This window comes from Halichoerus grypus, chromosome 5 (genome assembly GCF_964656455.1).
Source record: "Halichoerus grypus chromosome 5, mHalGry1.hap1.1, whole genome shotgun sequence".
In the NCBI taxonomy this organism is placed as follows: domain Eukaryota; kingdom Metazoa; phylum Chordata; class Mammalia; order Carnivora; family Phocidae; genus Halichoerus; species Halichoerus grypus.
The window spans coordinates 126,933,447-126,951,725 of NC_135716.1; the positions used below are offsets into that span (position 1 = coordinate 126,933,447).

An 18,279-nucleotide genomic window follows, 5' to 3' on the forward strand; every position below is an offset into this window, starting at 1 on the left:
AAATGTGGGATGCTAAAAGAAAAGTAAATATTAGAATCTTATTATAAAGGCCTAATAGAGAGCAGTTCAGAGATATGATAGAAAAAGGGAGTGAAGAAAAATCTCAAGAACTTTAAAACTCCTTGGACATCATCCCTGATGAATTTATTTAGAGGATAATAGATGTTTTTGAAGTCCATCTATTTTAAAAAGGCGAGTGCAAAATGATATGACAGAAGGCAAGCATGTGGGATGCAAATCTAACCATAATTTACATAAAAGCTTAGACAAATTATAAAAATATTAGGAAATGCCAAAATCAGAACTCAATGTTTATTATCTTATATAATTTTTTCTTGACATTCTGATAATTTTATCCTAGCATTTATTAGTTCTAGGGCTAACTAATAATTTCTTTTTAAATATAACTTTAATGATTTGATACTTTCTGAAGATACAGTATGAAAGCATCATTTTATAATGAAAATAAATGAGATAAATAGTAACACATATGCAAAAGTCTACTAATAACTTTATTTTTATTTGATGTGAAGCTGTCAGTACCCCTGTCGTGTAAATACAGCAGGTGTCAGAACCATTATGTAGAAGAGGAACTGGAAGGCCTTGGAAACTCGATGATTTGCTCAAGGACCCCCCACCCCCGGCTTCTGGGTAGCAGCCAGAACTCGGACCCAAGTCTTGTGATGCCTTGAAACTTTCCAAAATAGTATATGAGGATTCTATAAGGATTCCAAGGTCTTAAATGATCATTTCTGACCAGGTTTAGTGAAAAACCAGGCCCACCCGTGTGGCAGAGACCGTGCCAGTGGCAGGCTCTGGTTTGTGAGAAATAACGGGAAGAAAGGGTTCAGGTATTTTGTCCTGAACAAAAAGCATATCAGTTGTTTTCTCCACAAAGTCAAACAAAAGGGAAGGACTGGTTATTGGACTTCACGGCAACAAGAAGCAAGCTCATCCCCCTCTAAAGGCTGGAGGTTTCAAAGTGAAAAAAGAAGTAAAATGTTGTGATGATTTTTACTCAAACATTCCCAGTGTTAAGGTTCTCTTGAAAGAGTATTATAATTCTGTTTTGCAGAAGTAGAAATTGAAACTTAAAAAAGAGAGGCATTAAAAAGTCAATTTTATTTTTGCAATGAATCTCTATGTGACTAAAACATGGTATTTAATGAGCAAATATTATACAGAGCTATTTTAAAAAGCTAAGGATTTCTCTAAATATAGAGAAAGAATAAATCTTGCTTTTCTGAATGGCTCATATACTCAAGAAACTAAAATACTCTTGTAAAGAGCAGCTTTGTATTATCTATTAGAAACATTATTCTACCAAGACCGAATCTTAGTAATCTTCAGGGAAGATAGTAACACTGATTCCTAGGTCATCATCATTTTCACATTCTTTAACATTTTCTTCAGTAAAACATTTGCTGTGTGCTTCTTCTGGGTTTCTTTTCTTCTTACGAGTATATGATGATTTATTTTTGTCTTTGATTTTCTCTTTGGGACGTGAGTTAGTAATGTTTTCTTTTTCCAAAGCATGCTGTAGGCAGTTATAAAGCCTGTGAAGAAATAAGTACTACTGTTATATCTGTGTTCTCAAAAACAGAATGGCTGAAATACATTTAGAACTTATAAATTTGATAATGTTCCATATTAACCTTAAAATATAAAATGAAGCAGAGAAATAATATGCTTCTTGCTTTTATAAGATCATTTAATTAGGAAGTGTGTTTTCAGTTCTTCAAGAACACTCCTGAAAATTGAGTTGGAAACATCTCTTGACAACCTGTATTCTACCTCAACTACTATTGCAGATGTAGGAGTCAAACAAAAAAGGTAAAAACAGAAGAGAAATTATTTTTCTTTATAAAAAATCATAAATGTAATAAAATCTCACTTTAGAGAATTTGGCAAATATATGAGGTTACAAATATAGACTACCTCTACAGAACTACCTAGAAATAACCTCTCAATATTTTTATTCTTTCCAGTTAATTAATGTATTCTGAATTAATATAATTTATACATGTACCCATATGCCTACTATCTTTTACAAAATTATTATATATAGTTTTACATTGTTTTATCAAATTTAATATTTATTGAAAACATTTTCTATATCATCAAATAAACTACAAAATAACACTTTTTAATGGTAGTGTAATATTACGTCATCTAGGTTGGCCTTAATTTATTTTCAAACTTTCTCTAATACAAACAACAGTGTGATGAACATTTTTAAAAATAATGTGATCTGAGTTTCTAGCTACTTTTTTAGGACAGACCGCTAGAAATGTAATTACCTGGCTAAAGGGTATAAACATTGTAAAGCTCTTGATAAATACTACCTGTTTTCCAGAACAGATGTTCAAAAAATATGCTTCTAATAGCAGTACTTGAAAGATCACTTCACCCATACATTGAATATTACCATCAAAAACATACTTTACTTTGATAGGTGACAATGGTATCTTATTATTTTAATTATCATTTTTTTGTTTGCCAGTGAAATTGTTTTTCATGTGTTCATTAGCTATCTTGATTTCTTAAGTGTAAATTTCTCTTTTCCTTTCCTCATTTTTCTACTTTAGTTTTAGTGTTCACTTTGTGGTACAACAAACTGTTAGCTCCCCGAAAATCGGTCTTCATGTCTTTTCTACTCCCATGTTAACACCTAATACAATCCTCTGCCTGACACAGCAGCCTTCAGCACATGTGGGAGGGCAGCGAGGTGGCATGGCGTATCGCATGCGCTTCAAATGCCTTCCACTGGGAAAGCTAAAGGTAGGCTAATTCCAACCTTACTGAGTCTCGATTTCCTCATTTATCAAACTGGACATTATCCTGTACTGAGCTGGGTTGTCAGGTTACAGGTGATATATGTAAGTACCTAGCGCAGTGCCTGGCACAAAGTAAGTTCTCAATATGACCATTTTTACAGAATATAAATTCTATGAGACCAAGGATCCCATCTATCTGATTTTCTGTTACATTCTTAGCGTGTAAGACAATGCTGGCACACTCAGTAAAAATAAGTGAATAAATAACCACTGAACAAAAAGGTGAATATGGATGTGTTATCCTAGGTCCCCAAGTAGAGGAATCTGGAAGCTGAGAACTCCCTTGCCATTGTGGGGATCTCATCATGCTTTTATATTCTATTATAATGGCAAAGTGTGACAGGGAATTTTTGGCACCTACGGAATAGATTGCTATTTGGACCAATTTTCTTCTTTCTTTAATTCAGTGAATAGGCTAAGTTCTACTTGTAAAGGCTCTAAAACTGCCCTAAAAAACCCAAGATAATCACCTGTTTCCAAATATTCCACACAATTCTAATACATACCTAACATACTTACTACATATCCTGTCCATATTTTAAGAACTTATGTACTCACCACTTAGGTATACCTTGATATCCAGCACCAGGCTTGGCAAATAATAGGTGCTCAACAGAGATTTCTTTGGTGAATAAATCAATCTCAAAGAGGAGGTACAGGACAAGGAAAAGCAGTATAGTAGGAGGTACAGCAAAGGGCTTTGGAAAATACTGATGTGTAATTTTTTAGACCCTATTCCGTGGTAACAACCTTTTAATTTAATGCACCCCTATATCTTTACTTAATTGAAACCTGGTTCCCCCACAAAGATAACCATCTGCTCTGCATTTCTCTCAAGCGGAGATGCTTACTCTTTCTGTACCCCACCTAACACAGAGTTGGGATGCGGTCAGAACTGAGCTGGCTCACCAACATTCACCAGACCAAACTCCTTCATCTGCCCCTCATGCCATCTACCAATATTTCGTTCAGTCTCTTACATTCATGAAAACTTCTATACTTGGCATAATCTTTCTCCAGGTCCTACCATCATCCCCGATGACTTTAATGACTGGTTTTCTTCTCATCTTTCACACTGCCTATTTAGAATAGCTTAACAAAATGACCCAGTAGAATGACTCATTTTATCTAAAACTTATAAGTCCAAAACTTCATGCCACCAAGTGGTGTGAATCACCCCTATCTGATCATAGGAGGCTATAGTGATGTGCAACTCCATTTTCTACCATTCTCCACCCAACCCTGAACTTCAGACTCAGGTCACCAAGTCTTTTTTCTGGATTATATTTTATTCCTAGAAAATTAAAGATAAGATTAAATTGCTCTTTTATGATCATAGAGAATTAATAGCTTGTGTAAAATATCTTGTCAATCACATAAAAAAAGTAATTAAAGAGGAACAGGTGCCTTACTTTAATCTTCCATTAAAGGACCTAAGAATTCACAGCTACATCCTTGGGGTACCAAAAAGAGCTGGTAAAATGGAACAAAGGCCCTGTTGTCTGAAAGCCAAGAACAAATACTTCAAATACGTTTTCCTTTTGTTTTTCAAAGGGAATTTTTAAAAAGTTCTTTGGGAAACTATCTTTCTCAATAAGTCAGAAATTTGTTTTGCAATTACATGCTCTCCCCTCATAAGATGCCCCTTTATATAGCCCTCTGAAGCCCAATTCTCAAAGTGCAATTTTCTCCGTTCTCACAGGCAACAAAAAGAACTCAGAAGATATTTTATCTTCTGAAAGGTATGCACAGGCAATTGTCTTCCCCACCCCCAAAGAAAATCAAACTGTCTTCAGTTTCTCTACTTCTGCAGTCAAGATTATCATGCCACGGGGCAACTTGTACTTAGTCTCTTCGTGACAGAACTTTTCAGACCCGTTCTAGGAAAACGAATTCTTGTTTTTCAGGTCAGTTAGAGGACCACTTGATATTTCTCTGACTTCTGAAATAGGAACATAAAATTAATGAAATCTAGCCACAATTTCATACCCTTTTAGGGTTCCATTATTCACAAATAACAAAGAAGGCTATTTTCATGGATACGTATTTAGATTAACTTGATTAAACTCTAGCATTTTTATTAAAAAACAGGTATGTGATGGAGCCCGTGCCAGGCTCTGGAAAGAGAGGTAAAGGACCTGGTTGTGCTCTCAAGGAGCTCAGGGTTTAATGGGAGCAGCAGAACTGTAAAGACATATTCAGCATGCCATGAAGAAGACAAGAGGAACGGGGAGCATGGAGGGGGTTGGTACCCTGCTTCAAGTGAGATCATGAAATGCTCTTTGGAAAAACACCCAATGCCGGGGCTGAATTGCAAGGATGGACGGAAGTTGGCTAGGTACAGGAGAGGAAAAAAATGAGGGAACCGAATATCCAAGGGGGAACTATACAAAAATAAAGTTATGTGTTTCCACTTTATATTATTTGCTCCTTTGATCTTAAGTAATAGGGAAATGTGCGAGTTATTATTCACCTGTTTTAGTTCTGTTTTAAAAATAAGACTAGCAATGACGAGGAGTCTAGGACATCTGTTATCCTTGCCTCCTCCTTCTTTCTACCCCCATTTCCAGTCTGTCACCAAGTTCTGTTTACATTCTGCACTATCACTCCCATTCATCTTGCTATTCAAGCTCCTGTTACTTCTCACCTTGACTATATACAGCAAGAGCCTACACCACTCACTCTTATCTCTAAGCCATCTTACACATCTTCCAGAATAATCATCTAAGGCTTTGAAGCCTTGTAAGTAGCACTACTGATGGAAAAAGTCAGTTAGCAAATTTAGAAAACATTTATTAACTACTATTCTCACACCAGACACTCAGAAAATGATAAATAAGAAACTGTCATTGCCTTTGGGGAACTCAATTTAATGGGTTAACTTTTAAGTTCCTTTATTGTTTATTATTAATTCAATAAACATGTACTGGTTTTCTACTATGAGCTGGACACTATCTTAGGTTTTGGGATAAGAAATATTTAAAGCGTGTATGTGTATGGTTGGTGGCAGGGAGAACTCAGTCCTATTTCCAATGTGACCACATTGTAGTGGAAGAAAAGGACATACATGCAATTAATGTTTCAATGTGGTTCATATTTCTGTTTTGCATTAAAGAATAAACTGTACCAATACTGGTAAATAGTAAGAAGAATCTGAACCAAGGAAATGGCTATGGGGTTGAGACTAGGACAAGAAAGTTAATCAGGAAAGGCTGATGGAGTATTCTAGTTAGATACATTCAAACGGTTATTGGATATCTAGGCTCAGGACTTGGGAGAGATTTGGAAGACCTATCATTATATATGGGGAAGTAGCTGAAGCAATGGGCCAGGAGCGGCATTTTAGAGAACAATAATATTTAACCAACAGATAGACTAGTGAGGGAAATCCAGAAGGAAGCTAAGGAGGAGCACCACAAGCAGGAAGGAAAGCAGCAAAGTAATAACAGAATTTCATATACCTGCCAACAGGTATATGAAAAAATCCTCCATGTCATTAACCATCAGGGAAATGCAAATCAAAACCACAGAGATATCTCACACCTGTCAGGATGGCAACTATCAAAAAAACCCACAAGAGACAACAAGTATTGGCAAGGATGCTGAGAAAAGGAATGCTTGTGCATTGCTGGTGGGAATATAAAATAGTGCAGTTCCTGTGGAAAACAGCACAACAGTCCTTCAAAGAATGAAACATGGAACTACCATACGATGTAGCAATTCTACTTCTGGGTATACACCCAACAGAACTGAAAGTAGGACTCAAACATCTGTACACACTTGTTCATAGCAACACTATTCACAAAAGCTTAAAGATGGAAAAATCCCAAACGTCCACTGATAAGTGAATGGATGGATAAATAAAATGTGGCATGTAAATACAGTGGAATATTATTTAGCCTTAAAAAGGAATGAAATTGTGATACATGCTACAACATGGACACATTCTGAAGACCGTATACTGAGTGAAATAAGCCAGACACAAAAGGACAAATATTACATGATTCCACTTATGTGAGGGACCTAGAATAATTGAATTCATAGTAATAGAAAATAGAATAGTAGTTACCAGGCGCCGGGAGTCTGGGGAATGGGGATTTATTGTTTAACAGCTACAGAGTTTCAGTTTAGGATGATGAAAAGGTTCTGAAGATGGACAGTGGTGGCTGCATAACAATGTGAATGTACATAATGCCATTGAAATGTACAGTTAAAATTGGTAAGTTTTATGGTATATATATTTTACCATAAAAAAGAAAAGTTTTAAAAAAATAACCATTGGAAATAGATTCATTTACTTTTCTCTCCAATTTGCTTTATCAACGGTATTATATGCCAATGTATTCAGCCCTTTTACTCTTTACTTAGCATTTTCTTACTACACAGTTGGTGAAGAGAAGAACATGGCTAATTTTGTTGTACTCAGAGTCAAATGGTGGTTTCTTCTGACCCAAGTCAGTCCTGATCTCTTATTAACAGTCCAAAGATAGCCTTCCTCTTATAATTGGTAAAGAGATCTCCAAACTTCGTATTTTTTAGCTGGAAATCATTATATATAAAATTATCTTCTTTCCACTAAGAAGTGGGCTTGGGAATTGTTTCACACAAACCTTTTTTTGTATTAAAAATGTTTTACCTCTTAACTTTGATTTTTACATTTCTAGACTATTTCTTATTGCTGAAATGTTACTGATTAGGACTTGACTTTTAAAAATTCTACTATAGTTATTTGAATTGTGAACCTTTGGTCCTGTGACAAACCAATTTTAGTACTCAAAGTCTGATTGCAGAACTTATCACCTCCAGTATTTATTATTTTTTTCACTTTTCCACATCAGAAGGGTAACTTTTTCTCTGCATTTGGTTGAATGTACAGCTGTTCCCAAAGGAGCTCTCTAATTTGTTCCCCCTTTCTGAATTCACATGTAATCTTCTAATCAGTATCTTAAGACACTTTTTACCCTTCTTTAATTTTTCACTGATTTTATATGATGAGCATGGCTCTCTTGATGGCAGCATGCACACTATAATCTCCAAACATATTTTTGAGTCAATGGATTTAAAGTATAATTTGATTTTATAGTTGGTGAACGTGGCTCAATTAACTTCACCAGGTGTATAGTTAGTTGCTCTTGGGCTATATTTATAATCTTGTTGAAATTCAAGTAAGGAAACAGAGAAACTGATTTGTTACTTCCTACATTTTAGCAAAGAGCCTCACTGGAATACAATCTAAGAAACGTAGTAAACTTACGGAACGGTACCAACAAGTACCTACATGTAGTTCAAACTCTGTAGTCTGGTGAAGTGGCTGGGTGCTCCTCAGTACTTACTTGAAATTACCACTTCATTTAGAATGTTTGCTCAAAGCACCTGGTAGCCAGGCAACCCCTCAGCTTTTTTCAACCAGTGGTCTAGGAAATTAAGCTCCAATGCCCTAAGCCATCCATTGTCTATAATGGGTTAACTTCTCTCCAATGTATCTAGAATGGAATATATATACCATTTTTGCAAGAACTGAGAAAGTCACTGAATAATTTTGTGAATTCTATCGTTCAAATGAGGAGTCCTGGTTAAGAAAGCCTGGATGGTTTGTAATGATGTGATCATAGGTTTATTTTCTATATGTGTCAATGAAGAAGGAAAAGAGCTACCCTATCCTGAGAATCCATGACATGACAGGGATAGGGCCAGTCATTATGCAGATGCTATTTATACTAAAACTGTTCTGTAAGACAGGTATTTCTCCCAAGTTAGATAAAAGAAAAATGAGTCAAGAATGTTGAGTAAGTGTGGTGGAACCTGGATTCAAATTCAGTTCTGCCTCTGGAACCAAATTCTACCTCTTTCCACCATCGTACACTGCTACCATTAGCACTTGTAGCCTTAGCTACTTTTAAAAAAAAAATTGTAGGTATTAAAGAATTTTAAGCAGGCAAGTAAAACACTAGGACTCCTTTGCACTTTACAGATAGGATTCTGATGGTGATATAGAGAATGGCTTGGCAGAGAGACACACTAGAAACATTCTACTATGAGACCAGCTAACAAGGCTATTGCAGTGGTCTTGAATAAAGAAAGTGACAGTACAAATGGGGAGAGAAGAATGATTTAAGAATTATTTAGGCAGTGAGTGACTCATCGTGAGGTAGCCAAGGAGGTGGGGAGAAGGGGAAAGGACATTATAAATGACAACAAGTTGGCCATCACTCCTTGACAAACTCAGAAGCATGCACCTTGCTGATGGCAGATCACTGGCATTCCTTTCATGTAAGAAAGACAGCATCATTGTCACTTCTTTATGCCAAAAACTCTGTTTTTATGAAAAAGTTGAAAAGAAAGTAATGTAAGAGTTTTATTTACCAGGAGGTAAAATTTAAGGAGAAGAGAAGGTATAAAGATATAAATTGATAGTCATGATCCTGGGATCCATGATCCCTCCGGGGACAATTATGGCAATTCTAGATCTAATCCATAAGAATCAGCCCCATATGTAAAATATTTATTAGGCTAAAATTAACCAGGTTGCTTTCCTCAAAAGGAGATTCTGGATAATCACCAGTAGATCACATTCAGGGGGCAGTGTGTACCTCTTCCCTGGCTGCCTTCAACTTGATCAGTTATGGTCCCCATTGCTGTTGGGTTCTCTTACCTGAGGGATTATGTTTCTCTCCCTTTATCCCTGTTGCTGGTAGTCATGTCCCACTATCCTCCATGTATCTTCCCTTTACACTGCATTTAGTACCTTTTACTGTCTGGGCTACTCTCATCTGTTACTTTGATCATTTTTTTATTATCTGTGATAAGACTACAAATAGAAAAGGAGTTGGGAGTATAAACTGAAGATGGTGTGTATCAGTATTTTTAAATATGACCTAGATATATAAGAATAACATAGAAATATCCAATTAACATACCTTTCAATTCTCTTCTTGTTTTCCTCCATTTTTTGATTTGCTATCTTTAACAGGAATTCAATATATTCCTCGGTTACCATCAGTTTTCCCTTATGGCTTAATGGAACTTCTAAACCATGTGTGCTCCGGATAGCCTACAAGGAACAAGCAATTTTAGATATAATGACTTATGTACTAGACACACTGAAAATAACTAAAGAAAAGTCCCAGTCAGGGCTGTGTTTAAACATAGTTTGGTTCCATTATAGGATTTAAGTTTATGCTTCAATATACTTTAGCTAAACACAACTGAATCGAAGGAGAGTAAATAGATTTTCCCATCACATAAAGTTATTTCTTAAGAAAGTCATTCTACATATTGTCTTTCAGGAAAGCAGATAATATCCAAAAATCCAATCACTTTAACAGTTTCAGTCTCACTAAAGCTTAGAAAGCTTTAATATGCTATTTAAAGAAAAGAAATAAATGAAATCTCAACAGAAGCTTCAAGGGAAAATCAAAATGGACCGGATTCGGAAGAGCCTCTTAGTGCTGCTTGAGCAGAGTGCGGTTATAAACTGCCTGTTCTATCTCACAAAGTGGCTCCTTCTCCATGCTTTAGAGTTGCCAATCTTAGTAAACCTCTTGATGAAACAGTCAATGGGTTCCAAGTAAATCCAAACAGTGGAAATAGGTTAAGAACAGCAACAAAAACTAGCATGGGAAATAAAAATTCTTTCAGTGAACTTTTACTGAGCATCTACAGTGTTTTGGCCCCATGAAAGGTATGAAGACACAGAATAAACATAATAGGATCCCTGCCTTTGAAAGCTCACACTTTAAAACAGGAAATAAATAAGTGAACAAAGAATGACAAGACAACACAGGTGCTGTGCCAGGAGACACACACACACACACACACACACACACACGGGAACGCGTCCAGGCCTCAGTTTTATGGGAAAGGTGGCATTTGAGTTAGGATTTTAAGGATAAGTGCAATTTCACCAGATGTAAAAATGGGGGCAGGGGACATTCTGGCCAGAGAATGACTTATCTACAGTCATGGACACGTGAAAGAGCATGATACATTTGGGAAACAGCTAATAGTTTTCTATCTCACTGGAGCATAAGTGTGGTAGAAGGAGATGAGCATAAGTAAGGTAAATGGAAAATAGTTTGGGTAGGGCCTTGAATACCGGGGGAAATATATGGAGACCCTGACTTTTTTATTATTTATTTATTTATTTTTTTAAGATTTTATTTATTTATTTGACATAGAGATAGAGCCAGAGAGCACAAGTGGAGGGAATGGCGGAGGGAGAGAGAGAAGCAGGTCCCCACTGAGCAGGGAGCCTGATGTGGGGCTCGATCCCAGGACCCTGGGACCATGACCTGAGCCGAAGGCAGACACTTAACCATCTGAGCCACCCAGGTGCCCGACCCTGGCTTTTTTAAAAGGGGGATTCTGATAGTATTGGTTTGGGGGGCTGAAGGAGAAGATGGGTAGTAGGAAGACGAGTTAGGAAACCATTGTAAAGACTGAGGGGAGGGATCATGACGGCTTAAGTAGGGGCAGTGACAAAGGGCTTAGAAAGTGGAGTCGGGCATAAGAAATTAGAGGCAGATGTGATAGGACTTGTAACTGAATACGAAAGACAAAGGAATGGAAAGTGAATGAACGGTTCTGTTCTTGCTTGGGCTACCAAATGGAGTGTATGGGAAGGAGACAGGGACACAAACCAGTACCGTGGCTTTGACTTTCTATTTAGGCATGTTTTTTTATAGGTGTCTTCTTTTGTAAGCCATCTCTATTTGGGAAATGGGCAACTTGTTAAAAATAGATAGAAAATAGGAAAGTCTAGGAAGCTAGAATGGAAGAAAACCTGAAATAGTTAAAAAGCAAAGAATACATACCATCACAAATAATAAATACTATAGAAGATCAGAAGAGGGCAAAATCACTAGGAGTTGACTTGGCCAGGAAAGGACTGAGAGAGGCTGGAGGCTTAGAAAGGGCTTTAAAGATCATCTAGTCCAGGGTTGGCAAACTTTTTCTGTAAAAGGATAGATAATAAATATTTCTGACTTTGTGGCCATACAGTATCTGTCGTAACTACTCACTTTTGCCATTGTAGCAGAAAAGCAACCTGAGACAAGAATTTATCAAGTGGGAGTAGTGGGATCTGACCTCCTGTGGACTGGACTTGGTCCCAAGGCAGTAGTTTGCTGGACCCCTGATATGGCCAAGAAAATTGAGACCCTGAAGGATTAGGAGCTTGACCAAGTTCATATAGCACAGCTGTGGTGTAGCCAGTCTCTGTGTAGAGGACTTCAGACCCCCTGCCTATGATTCTCTCCACTATATCATGGTGCTGATTACACTGAGCTTTGACTATTTAGGATGAGGAGGGCACAGAGAATCAGGTTGAAAGTACGTAGAGGAAGACACTATAAAATAAGAGCTCAAATGCAAATTTAAGAACTCTAGACTTTGCTCTGTAGGAAAGAATAAAGTACTGAAGATTTCTGAGCAAGGGAATGGCAAGATTTGAGTAGGGAGAGACTAAAGACAGGAGTCTAATGAGGTTTTTCAATAATCTGAATCACTTCATGCCCAAAGAATTGCTTTTTGCCAAAAGTTATCTTACCAACATAGTCTTTCCTCTCTTTCCCACGGTTATGCCAGAGTTCCTGAAACCAGAATCTATTGCCAGTGAATGCTGTAAAAAAAATAAATTGGTTAAATTCTGATAATCTGGCTAATCAAATAAACTGGTTAGCTCTACATTGCAGAAACACATATAGCCCCAAATCTATAATTAAATTTAAAAACTGGTTAATTAAACTAAAATCATATTATTTTTTGGTAGATTTAAAGCTTAGAATTAAATCTACCCACATACCTGTAAATTCAAGTATAATCATAAAATGTTACCAGAATCTGTGCATCCTGCAACTGTCGACACTGCACATGAAGAATAAGTGGTTCAAATTTCAAAATGGCATCACCATTTGCTTTCTTCAGAGCTGCAATCTAAATAAATGAGAAATGTTAGCATCAGACACCAATATATGATCCTTTTCTGTGGTGACTCTTTACCATATGCAATTTCAGTTTTTCCCAGAAACATTCAGAATCATCCAACATCCTTTTTCTGCAATAACTTTTCACTCTGCTTTCTTGGTCCTCTTCCTCCAAACACTGATTAATCTGCTTATTCTTTTAAAAGACCTGATTTCCAATTCTCCCATAAACCTCTGTGTCATTCTTTCTAGCCATACCTGGGAAAGTAAACTACTACTCTATTTAACTCTGTAACAGATTTTCACTAAGGAATATGGTAGGTGGGTGTCTGGCTGGATCAGTCCATAGAGCATGTGACTCTCAATTCTGAGGTCATGAGTTCAAGCCCCATGTTGGGCATAGAGCCTACTTTGAAAAAAAAAAAAAAAAAAAAAAGGGAATATGATATGAAAGTTCTGTTTAGGGAGCCTGGGTGGCTCAGTCAGTTAAGCATCTGCCTTCAGCTCATGATCCTGGGGTCCTGGGATCCAGCCCCACATGGGGCTCCCTGCTCAGCAGGGAGTCGGCTTCTTCCTCTGCCCCTCCCTGACGCTTGTGCACTTGCTCGCTCTCTCTCTCGCAAAAATAAATAAATAAAACATCTTAAAAAAAGGGAAGTTCTGTTTAAATGCTTTGTTATTAGATTGACGTTTGAGATGCATATATGTCTGAGCTAGAATTTATACAAGGTGGTTGTTATTTCTGTCCACCTAGTATCCTTGGGCTGTATCCTCCCTTTTTCACACCATTTGATTCTGATGGGACTGTCAATCATGACCCTATCGCTCATGACTCCTGCTATAATAATCTCAGAGATGCCAAGTGCCTAGGTCTGATCGAGGATAGTATTCCATTCTACCGGCAAAAATAACTGATCTCAAGGGGAGAACATCTGACCCAAGCAGGATGATTCAGACTCCTCTGGGAATAATACCTGGATATTAGCAAGAAGAAGTCCTTTTCTGCTGAGGCTGTTGGCAGCTATTTTTCCTACTACAAAGACTGTCTCCAGCAGAAGAGAATAAGGGCCAATATGCAGAAAGAATCAGTACCCAAAGAAAGAGATGAAGAATGAGTGAGTATCCTAAGACAACATTTAGGCACCTGAACAGGTAATGTAAAGTGCTTGACTAATACAAACTTATATGAACTCTTCTAAACATTTTTAATTTCTGAAACTAAATAACCCAGGACAGATCAGAAGATTTACAAGAAGCAATCCAGATAAATAATGTATAACTTATTTATGTCAGTACGTTGGTAATATATAGATAGTACTAATTCCTTTCTCCGAGCTCCCTTCTCCTTGTATAATTTATTTCAGGTTACAGAGTTATCAAATGGTAGAAATGAAATTCAAATTTTCAATCTACTATGTGTCCAATACCCATGAACTCTCTATGTTGAAGAGGATGTGTTTTGTTGAGCAATAAGTAATGCTTATATACATATTTATACTTTTATTTCCCAAATCAAAAAAGCCACTGTAATAAATTCTCAGATTTTCTAATCTTCAGTCATTATAATTAAGCATATAAATCCACCTTGAATGTTCTGTTTTTTCCATATGTATTTAATGTGATTCTGAATTAAAAGTTTATTTCTAAGTTTATATATAAAAACTTACCACATCATCCTTTACACAAGGTTTGTGTGTAACCAGTAGCCAGCAACGGTTTTGCTTTTGAACCTCAAAACCATTTATATCCTAAAATTAAAAAATAAACATAATTTAATTTAATCATATAATATTTACACAAATAGTAAGTACAATGCATAGCATAATTGTAAGCTTTCTTAGATTAATAATTCCAAGTGGTAATTTTAAGTATTACTGAGAATAATTCACTAGGTTTTGGGTAAACTTAACCCAAAACAAAAATGAGACCAAATTAGTTGAAATATAAAGAAAATAAATTGTTTATTAAGGTATAAAAATATTTTCTGAAATATGGTCACGATTTTGTCAGGAGAAAAGGGATTATTGTAAGGGGTTGTATGTTAGCAGCCCTGAGTTATACTCTACTTGTTTTATTTGGCTTGCAAACTATTTTTTTTTTTTTTTTTTTTTGAGGGAGAGAGAGGAGAGAGAGCATGATTGGGGGGGCTGAAGGGGCAGAGGGAGAGGGAGAGAGAGAAAATCTTAAGCAGGCTTCATGACCCTGAGATCATGACCTAAGCTGAAATCAAGAGTTGGATGCTCAACCTACTGAGCCTCCCAGGTGCCCCTTGGCTTGCACAATATTAAAAAAGCAAACAAAAGAACAACTTGGAATTCCCTTTGTAAAAAAGCACTGTCCCAATCCCACACAGGACCTATTACTTTTTACTGACAGGTGGGCTGTTCACACCCTTACAATATGTCTCTAGTTTCTAAAGGCATACATTTGTAACATCGGGATTAGACTATATATATAGACCCAAAGGGCAGAGCTAGGACTGCAAGGTCAAAGCTTCAAGAAGCCAATACCTTAACATCAGGTTTTTGTTTTTGTTTTGTTTTTTAATTAACTGAAAAAAAATGTTTATTTGTAAAGTTCTTTTAGATTCTTTGGGTATAAACAGATTCTACCCTCAAGGAGGCTGGAAAGAAGATGCAGGAAACCACACTTAGGTCTATACGTCTAAATCACTATACTTCTACAAAGTAACTATTTTTACAATGAGTTCACAGGAGACTTGGCTGTCTAGCTTTGGAAAGAGGAAGAGCTGTGCCTGTCCTAAATAACTGGTTTGTTTTCATTGAATGACCTCAGTGACATTTATCTGATCTTATGTTGCCTCCTCTAAATGTTAGAACCAAATGTGTGACTCACCTCTAGCAAATTTACAGAATCTAGGGGCATACTTAGGAACTAATGCCATCTCTAGCTTCATCTTATCTATATTCCCTTCATCCAGATTTTCCCACTTTTTTCTTCTTGTATTGCTGTTCTTTAAGTTGATGCAAATCCTTCCCGAAATAAGACTAAATGAAAATAAATAATATATATAAAATGAAAAGAGGTTCTGAAAAAGTCCTGAGGAAGTTCAGAAGAAGCAGTCATTACTTACAAGTGGGTGTGTATGCTTGTGTTCAGATGGGAGAGGGGAGTTTTGGGAGTCGCATATACAGAGATGGGGGAAACATTTCAGGAATAATAAATATGAACAAAGGCAAAGGCAGGTAAATATAAGATGAAAAAGAGAATAGTTCAGTTTTAGTAAAGAGATAAACATGGAGAGAAGTAGCAGAAAATATCACAGCAGCAGAGGGGTTGGAAGGTATACTAGAATAAGGGTTTGGATTTTCTGATGTTGGAAAAATGTGTAATAAAAGATTTCAGCATAGATGAGTGACATGCACAGAGCTGTCTTTAACAGTATGTAACATGGTTTGGGGTAGAGAGAATGGTAGATAAGTGACCTGTTAGGAAAACGCTGCAGAAATCCAGGTAAAATAGGGCAGCAGGAGAGAGTAAGCCCAGTGCCACTGCTCAGGAGGCAATGGTTGCAATATAAAAATATACAGGCCCTGCTAACCTGGGGGACCAGAAAATTATCAGTCAATGAGGGATCTAAAAAATGAGCTTATGAGTGTGCTGTCTTTCATGCTCTGAATTCAATCCTAATGTTAAAATTGACATGCAGCTAACTTTTATAGCACACTTAATATGGGCCAGGCATGTGCTAAATGTTTCAAATTATCCCATTTCTACTACGCAAAATCCCTATGAAGCCAATACTCTATTATCCTCAGTTCATAGAACAGGGAGGGGCTGAGTTTAGATAACCTTCCTAAAATCACATAGCCAGTAACTCCCATAATTAGCTTAGAATCTAAGCAGTATCACTCCAAAGTCTGAGGGCTTGACCACTATCTCAGACTAACCCATATTGTACATTTTATTGTATTCAGCGTAATATAAAAATTACCAGAGCTGTAATAACGGAGTGGGCCACTAGGAGGCAGTAAACGCCTTAACCCTGGAGACGCTCTATCTAGTTGATTTGGTAAGGCGACTGAAGCGAAAAGCCGCCTCGCCCTGCTGGGAGTCTTTAAATTCCCCTAGTATTTAGAATCATATTCTCTAATCCTTGCAACCCAAGAGCATTCTCAGGCCAGCAGTTTCGCCATCACTTGGGGGCTTGTTAGAAATACATAGTATCATCAGCTCCATCCCAGAATTACTGAATCAGAATCTGTATTATAAAAGAGCACCTGGTGATGCTCTTTTATAGACACATTAAAGTTTTAGAAGCACTGGTCTAGTTCAACCTTTAAGTTTCATAAAGAAGCCGAAACCACCCATCAGAAGGACAAACACAGGCTGGATTGGGGTGTTGCACTGGGTGGGCACCACAGGGCTGGCGCTGAACAAAAGGGCCTCACCCCGTCTAGGAGGATGATGCGCCCAGCGCAGGAACTGGTGGTGAAGTACGGTTCTCGCCCATTCAGGAGCTGCACAAGTTCTACCACATCCTCGTCCACACTGCCCTTACGGCTGAGGTCCGCTTTGCTCAGACACTGCGCCTTCCATCTCCTGAACTCTGCGGTACGATCCATGCGAGGAAGGATTTAGAGTCTATACTTTGACGTTAGCCCACGCCTCTCCCTGGGGGAAGCCATTTTGAAGCGGGTGGTGGCCGGAAAGGCCCAAACTTCCTCCTCGTCCCGAGTTCGGGAGCGTGTCGTGCCCTCCCCTGAGGGCGGGGAGAGACGCGCGGGCGAGGCGGAGACAGCAAGTATAGAAGACGCCCAGGTCCGTCCCCTTTTCTGTGGAATCTGAGTGAGCCTTCGCAGGTTTTGCTTCCCCACTCTAGAACCGGGTAAGTGGTTTTAAAGAAAGTCCCCTTTAGTTGTTCAGGCAGCGGATCTCCCCGCCGCTCGTCCACAAAGGAGCTGCGTTTGATTGGGGTCGCGCTCTTGTGCCGCGTTCTGTCCTGGAGAATGTGAAGAAGGAGCTCGTGGCCGAAGACCTTTCCCTCTAGGGGCTGCTCATTCCTCATCCGTAAATCACGCAGGGACTTTCACTTGCGGGCCGCCAGCTCCCAGCCCTGGTCTCCAGTGAGATCTGCGTTTCGGCTGCACCCCGCAGGCCGCCGCGGGCTCCGCGGGCTCCGCTCCCGCCGCCAGGCCTGCGCTTGGGCATTCCTGCTGCAGCCGGCGTCGGCCGCGGGCCCTGCGCACAGCCCCGCGCGGAACAGGCTTCTCCTCTGCCGTTCCCGCGGCTGCGGGGCTCTGGAGCTCCACCCGCCCGGTCTTAAGTCGCCTCTGCCATCAGAGGTGCTGCCTTACTTTTGGAGAGAAATGCCTAGTTTCTTTGACACCCCCACCCACCCACCCCGGTGAGCCCCACCTAGAATAATTTTCAAAGGAAAAAAAAAATTACAAAACACCGCGTAAACACATCGTTAAATGCTCACTTAGTTCCAAGATGAGGCTTATCACAGGGACCAGAGAATGCGTTCATGTTTGAACTATTTAAAGGCTCAAGTT

General features: G+C 38.3%; 2 protein-coding genes across 3 annotated transcripts in view; one reads left to right on the top strand and one right to left on the bottom strand.

Moving 5' to 3' along the window:
- Positions 1 to 1,103: 1,103 nt before the first annotated feature.
- On the bottom strand, positions 1,104 to 17,492 carry TYW3 (tRNA-yW synthesizing protein 3 homolog). The gene is made up of 6 exons (XM_036092752.2): positions 17,173 to 17,492; positions 14,428 to 14,508; positions 12,672 to 12,770; positions 12,385 to 12,456; positions 9,755 to 9,888; positions 1,104 to 1,556 (listed from the first exon to the last, which is right to left on the bottom strand). The coding sequence occupies exons 1-6, from the start codon at positions 17,344 to 17,346 to the stop codon at positions 1,337 to 1,339; spliced, it is 780 nt and encodes a 259-aa protein (XP_035948645.1). The 5' UTR covers positions 17,347 to 17,492; the 3' UTR covers positions 1,104 to 1,336.
- Positions 17,477 to 18,279, top strand: part of CRYZ (crystallin zeta) — a 37,018-nt gene continuing 36,215 nt past the window's right edge. For both annotated transcript variants that reach the window (XM_036092749.2, XM_036092747.2), the window contains exon 1: positions 17,477 to 17,609. The gene's annotated coding sequence lies outside the window, so the exon portion shown is untranslated. The remainder of the gene's footprint in view (positions 17,610 to 18,279) is intronic.

Coding starts and splice junctions, on each gene's coding strand:
- TYW3 (XM_036092752.2), bottom strand. CDS start 17,346: ATGGATCGTACCGCAGAGTTCAGGAGATGGAAGGCGCAGTGTCTGAGC. Junction 12,771..14,427: donor CTTGTGTAAAGGATGATGTG/GTAAGTTTTTAT, acceptor TCATTTATTTAG/ATTGCAGCTCTGAAGAAAGC. Junction 1,557..9,754: donor AACAAGAAGAGAATTGAAAG/GTATGTTAATTG, acceptor ATTTCTTCACAG/GCTTTATAACTGCCTACAGC.